The 6,613-nt window shown below is 56.8% G+C and overlaps 1 protein-coding gene across 1 annotated transcript in view; it reads left to right on the top strand.

The window, feature by feature from the left end:
- Nucleotides 1-4,773: 4,773 nt before the first annotated feature.
- NFAM1 (NFAT activating protein with ITAM motif 1) overlaps nt 4,774-6,613 on the top strand; it is a 50,083-nt gene continuing 48,243 nt past the window's right edge. Inside the window, exon 1 of the mRNA XM_017894134.1 lies at nt 4,774-4,984. Within this exon, the coding sequence (XP_017749623.1) occupies nt 4,861-4,984 (124 nt within the window). The 5' untranslated portion in view covers nt 4,774-4,860. The remainder of the gene's footprint in view (nt 4,985-6,613) is intronic.

Below are 6,613 nucleotides of genomic sequence, written 5' to 3'. Positions count from 1 at the left end.
AAAAAAAAAAAAAAAAAAAAAAAAAAAAAATAGAAAAAGAAAAAAAAATCATGCCACCTTTTGTTTTTTGTTTCTTCCAGATCTTGAAGATTCCTTTTGGTGTGGCGGGGTTGGGGAGTGGGCATTAGCTCCTTGCTGCCTCCCAGAAACCGAGTAGAGCAGGGGACCATGGTATGTGTCCAGTAGGAAAGCCCTGGTCCTGTCTGTGACCTCAAGCAGGTGAGTCACTCTGTTTTTCTCCCTCACTAATTATGTCAGCTGAGGTGTATATCTGCCCTCATTAAAGGACCAGGTGAATTGCAGGAGAGCACAGTGGTTAAAGCCAGGTCCCGGGAGCTGGAGCCCTTGTTCCACTGCGTCCTCACTGTATGGCCTTGGGCAAGTGGCTTGTGTTCTCTGAACTCCAGTTTCCCCATCTGCGAAGCAGGAGCAGTCATAACACCTCCCATACAAGGTTTCTGTGAGGGCCGAAGTACAAGAAAAGCCTTTAGAACTGTGTCTGGCATCAAACAAATGCTTAAGAGCCAAAAATACAAGCAGCTGGAACTGAGAGGGGATTCTGGAGACAAGCCAGGCCAGGCTTCCAGCCCAGGCAGCCTGCGGGCAGATGGCCTCCAGGTGGGTCTGCCTGCCTCTGGTGGGGTCAGCACCACCCAGCTGCAGGGCCACTGTGAGGCACAAGACGGCCCCAGAGGCAAGCCCGGCTGCTCCTAGGATGGAGGCTGGCCTTTTTGACAGTGGGGGTGTTTGAGAGAGAGGATGGATCAGCTCCCGAGTACCCTGCAACCCTTTTCGCCTCAGCGAAGCCAGCTCAGAGGGTCATTCTGAGGGTCCCCTCCTGCTGGTCGGCTCAACTCCTCTCGGTGCTGGAGTCTTTGGGGAGGAAGGAAGTGATTTCCGCAGCTGCAGCGGGGAGCTGAGGGGTTCCCTTCCCATGGCCCTTCTGCTTCCTGTGCAGAAAGGAACCACGAAGAGCTCAGGACCTCACTGTGTCCCGACTGGAGGCCCCTCAGCCACCACTCGCTCTCTGGGGCATTTGAAAATCCTGGATTGAGGCCAGGTGAGGTGGCTCACGCCTGTAGTCCCAGCACTTTAGGAGGCCAAGGCGGGCAGATCACCTGAGGTCAGGAGTTCGAGAACAGCCTGGCCGACATGGTGAAACCCCATCTCTACTAAAAGTACAAAAATTAGCCAGGTGTGGTGGCAGGCGCCTGTAATCCCAGCTACTCGGGAGGCTGAGTTGGGAGAATCGCTTGAACTAGCGAGGCAGAGGTTGCAGTGAGCCGAGATGATGCCACTGCATGATGAAGGGATAGAGTGAGACTGTCTCAAAAAAAAAAAAAAAAAAAAAAGCAAAAGACAAGAAAATCTTGGAGGTGGTAGTAGGTAGGGGATCTGTTTTCCTCCCTAGACATGGAGCGCCTTGAGGGCAAAACCATGACTTCTGTCTGCCCATTGCCTGGCATGCAGTAGGCACATAATAAGTGTTTGTGGAACTAAAACTGAAAACAGAGACGGCTGGGCGCAGTGACTCACACCTGTAATCCCAGCACTTTGGGTGGTCGAGGCGGGTGGATCACGTGAGGTTGGGAGTTCAAGACCAGCCTGACCAACATGAAGAAATGCCATCTTTACTAAAAATACAAAATTAGCCGGGCATGGTGGTACATGCCTGTAGTCCCAGCTACTCGGGAGGCTGAGGCAGGAGAATCGCTTGAACCCGGGAGGCAGAGGTTGCAGTGAGCGGAGATCACACCATTGCACTCCAGCCTGGGCAACAAGAGTAAAATTCTGTCTCCCGAAAATAAAAGAAAAGAAAAAGCAAACAGAGGCCAGTGACTGTGGTCTCATTTGGAAAGCCTTAGTCTTAGCGTGGAGGAGGCCTCTGAGGACTGCAGGGGACGTCTGGTCTCCCCCATTTCCCCATCCAGCTGCCACCTCCTTCAGGGCTGCCACCTGCTCCATGAAGCCCTCCTGGGCAGCCACTCAGAAATTACTTTAACCTCCCTGTTCCTCAGTTTCCTCCTCTGTAAAATGGAGGTAATTAGAGTGCCTGCCCCATAGGGCTGCAGTTAGGATCAAACTGGCAAGGAGAGCAGGTCCCCTGGAGCAGTGTCAGGCACTTGGAAGCTGCGCAGAGCTGCTCTGTCATTGCTTCGCTCTGCTGAGGTTGCTGTACCCCTGCTCCAGGTGCAGGCTTTCCAGGGAGGCTGGGCTTTTTCACTTCTACGGCCTCTGTGAGGCCAGGGCCCAGGGCAGGGCAGGTGTTCAGTATGTTGTGAGGCATAGATGCACGGACAAATGGGTGGATGGACGGAGGCCTGGGCCAAAGCCAGTGTCTGAGAGGTGTGGTCCCCCAGGGACCTCACCTGCAAATTCAGCTGCCAAGGCCTAGCTCTAAGGCTGTGCCACTGCAGCTGCCCCTGGGAGGCCCACAGAGCCTCCTTCCATTCCTCTGCTCCGCCTTCAGCCTTTGGGGCCTCTACTGTTTATTCACAGCTCTGGCTGAGGGCACAGAAGAGGAAGCACATGAGAGGTGCTAGAAAGTTTTGGTAGAAATGAGGCTCCTGGATGCGCTGCGGTTTTATTTCTATCCCTCTGGCTCCCGAGGAGGATCAGGGCCAGACACGAGGCCCAGACAGCACAGCCAGGGCTGCTGGGCTCCTTGCCAAGGCCTATCCCTGCCTCTCCCCAGGAGGCTACGCGGCTGCAGAGCGCCTCAGAAACTCGGCAATGAGCTGGGACCCTCAGTTGCTTCTTGTCCAGTCATGTCTGTGCTCCGTGGCCCAGGGCCTGCCTGGGGAGTGTGCAGGCCTTCTCTCACCCTGCCTCCCAGAGCCCTACCCCTGCCCCAAGGCTTCCTGTGCACCAGCGTGATGTTCGGCACCTGCCTTCACATCGAGCCTGGAGGAAGGCCTCTCCCTGCCTTACGCTCACGCATCCATCCATTCATGCACCCCCTGGGCCAGGCTCAAGGAGGAGAGGGGAGGAAGACAGACAGCCAACTCAGGCAGGCAAGTGTGGAAACCAGGTGTGCAGCAGGCTAGACCAAGACTCAGAGGCAGCAGAACTCCCGGGAGTCCGGGGTACAGAGCTGGAGTGTGGGGGGCACCGTGACGGGCTGAGGGGCTTGTCTAAGAGGCAGGGGCAGTGAGTTGGCACAGGGGCAGGAGCAGAGGCGGCACCGGTATTGGAAGAGCAGGCTCCCTTGTTCCGAGGCAGTTTGGCATTCAGCTGCCTCCCAGTGCCAAGTCATAACGAGACTTGTGGAGGCACAGACCAATGCTTTTCCAGTGCTCCCTGTGTGCCCTGAGGCATTGACATGAGGTCTATCACCATGGCATCGAGGTGCTTAGACAACCCGCTACCCCCAGGAGCCGGGAATAGCATGAAGCAGCCAATCTGCATCTCACTGTGACATATGTGAGCATGTATCACTGTGATGGATCAACAGTCAATACCACTGGGGTCCCCGCCTGCCCCCTGCGCGGTAGGAAACATCTCCTGTTCATATGTCTTCCTCCCCCAGTGGGCGGCCCCTGCTCTTGCCAGCCTCCCAGTGATCATGGCATTGGTGGAGATGTCTTTTGGCTTTCATTGTCCATGTTTGGAGCAGCCCAGGGAAAAGCGTGTGTGCAAAGAACTGAAATGGACCTCACGATGCCGTCACCGGGGGCTGCAGCCAGACACACCTGAGCAAGCAGCAGGGGAGTGGGAGGAGGCTCGGACATCACACCACTGGCCGTTCCAATGCTCGCCCCATGGACCTGCCCCGATCCTGGGTAAGTTGTTTTGCCTCCTGGGGCTGAGGTCTTCTCTTTTGTACAATTGGGATCATCATATTTATCTGGTGAGTAAAGGGAAACCTGCAGAGAAGGGAGGTAAGCGCTCAGCACATGCTGAAACGCAGCACATGCTGAAACGCGTCCTCCACGTACCAGGTGCCTCCAGCTCCACCAGCCATCACCACACCCCAGCCCCTTTCCTTTGCCACTCCAGACATGCAGGCAGACGTGTGGGTGTCAAGGGTCAGAGGCTCCCAGTCGGCTGGGGAAGGGGGTCCCGGCAGCAAACAATTCCTGTCCCAGGCTGATGCTGCTAGAAGTGAGAGCAGGGGCTGTGACTTGCAGCCAATGGGGAAACAGTTCGAGGGTCTCACAGGTGGGAGGCTGAGTGAACTAAGCTTTAGGGAAGCCACAGGGAGGAGCTGACGCTAGAGATGGACCCGAGAGGAGGCATCCCCTGGGCCTCTGCAGGGGACCCACACAGGCTCTCGCTGGGTGAATGATGGGCAGCCTGCCTTTCACCCACCCTGGGTGTTTGGCCCTCTCTAGGGCTGGGAACATGAGGCTCCTGCCCTTCACTCCAGCCTCCCTACCGCCCCCCACCCAAAAACCTACTCTTTGGTAAACACATTATTTAGGGATTCTCGGAATATTTTAGAGAAGTTTGTGTGAACATGCTTGTGGTCGTTTCAAAAGTGCTTCAGAAGTGAGAGGCTAAACCAAGGCCTGAGGTTCCTCATGGAAATCCTGTGACCCCTCTGCATGGTTACCAGTGTCTGCTGGACGGGGCCCCCGCTGGAAAGGGGCCAAGATGGGGTGAAGCCCACCAGGAGTTGGACTGGGGAGGCTTGGGTCCCCATCTCCAGCTCTTCTTCTGGCCGTGTGGCCTGGACCAGTCTCAGTGCTAGGTTCTTCATCTGGTGGCCACTCAGCCGGGCTGTTCCAGCCTTGCTTCTGAGCGGAAGGTCAGCGGCTGCCAGGGAGGAGCTTTGTGGGGAAAGCAAAGGGGAAGCTGTCAGCGCCTGCTGTCCCCTCCTGTGAGCTAAAGAGTTGCCGCGGACAAGCAGGCCCCCAGATGGAGAGCCAGCCTCCGAGGTGGCGGGCCCTGCCGGACCCCCCACGCCCTCCTGGTCCCCCTGCAGCCCCCCGGCTCCTCCTTGGCCTGCTGCTGCTGCTGCCCGGGACCCTACGACTGGCAGGTAGTGTCTGTCCTCCTCCTTCTCTCTACTCTCTCGCTCCAGAACATCAGAGCGGCTTTCATCCCGCCCGGCGCAGCTAATTCCCAGGGACCTGTCTCTGGGGATTTGCTGGTTGTCGTTTGAACGCTGCAGACTTCACAGGGGAAGCCTTCTGGGACCGAGAAGATGTTTAGCTAATACCTTGCCAAGGTGGCTTTTGAAGGGGAGAGGGACAGCGCTCTCCCCCTCGCTGCTGTCACAGCTTCCCCCCAGCAGTCTGGCCTCCTGGCCCTTAAACAAGGAGGGTGGGCGCTGTATGGCTGGGGTTGGGGGCAGGGCAGTGGGGAGGGACAGCTCCCCACCCAAGGAACCTCACGTGGCTGCTGCGGTGGAGCCTGTGTTGAACCTGGCAAGTGGCGGGGCTACTCTCTGGGTTGTTGCTGGCATTGGCCGGTGGGGTGGGGGGATACCAGGGCCAACCACAGGGCGCTGCGCCCAGAGACACAAAACTGTCAGTCACCAGAAAGGGTCGCACCTCCCAGTTCCTAAAATACAACCAGAGGCCAAGTGTTTTAGGATGCAAGTGTATCTTTCCAGGCCAGCGGCACTCCTTTCCTGGTCCCAGGCTCTCTCGGAAGCTGGGTGGCCAGGATCCGAGCCAGGCTGTGGGGTCGGTGGCCTCAGGGTCAGTTCATTAGGCCAGGGAAGGCCCAGGAGGGTCCCGTTCCAGGGCTGCCAGCACCAGGGCTCAGTGAGTTCTGCCAGATTCTCTCTGCTCCTCCTTGACCGGGCAGCAGCCAGCCCTCCCTCTGGCCAAAGGGTGGCCTCCACTGTGGAGACAGGGTGCCTTCCTTTCTATTCTCTTAGAGCTTATGAGGCTTCCAGGAGCTTCCCCCACCCCGTCCTGCTGCACCCCCTCTCATTACCGCGAATTAGGCTTTATGGAGCCCTTAGCAGGGCACACTGGCCACCCTCACAGCACCCCTTGGGGTCCCTATTGTTCTCACCTGCACCATTTTAAGGACAGGGAAAAGCAGGCTCAGGGAAGCCAGTTCATTTGCTCAAGGCCTAGCCGGTAAGTAGAGGCCAGCCTCAGCCCCGAGCTGGGCCCCTCGGCCAGTAGGCTCAGAGGCTCCTCTTACTTGCAAAGAATGTTCTTCACCGAAACTTACCCTGGGGAGGCAAAGGCTGACCTGTGTGTACCTCCCCAGGCTGGAGCCCAGAGCCCTAGGACACCATCTCCTTTAATCCTGTGCATGCCTCCCCCAACACCCCAGACAGTTGGTGCAAACACAGCCAGACCCCGGAAACGCAGCCTGTTAGTGTCAGTGTGTCTCAACTCACAGCCATTCTTAATTTCCCCCCAATTCCCATCCTTTCCCTTTGTGTGGGTCCTCCTTCCCAAAAGACACCCAGCACACCCTGGTAACCAAGCAGTAAAAGAGGCTTTGCGGGGTGTTACTGAGGAAAAGCTCTTTTGTAACAATCTCAACTACAAACAAAAACAGATTCCCAGCGCCATCTCCTCCTACCCGGTGTTGCAACAAACATTACATAAAAGAGAAACTGCTCTTTCACAAGAGGTGAAAACACCCTTATGGTGTCCTAGAGTCCCTTGGAGCAGCAGACAGACCCCCACCCACGCTTTTT

Source organism: Rhinopithecus bieti, unplaced genomic scaffold (genome assembly GCF_001698545.2).
Source record: "Rhinopithecus bieti isolate Rb0 unplaced genomic scaffold, ASM169854v2 scaffold_25304, whole genome shotgun sequence".
NCBI lineage: Eukaryota > Metazoa > Chordata > Mammalia > Primates > Cercopithecidae > Rhinopithecus > Rhinopithecus bieti.
This window is presented reverse-complemented; position numbering and strand designations above follow the sequence as displayed.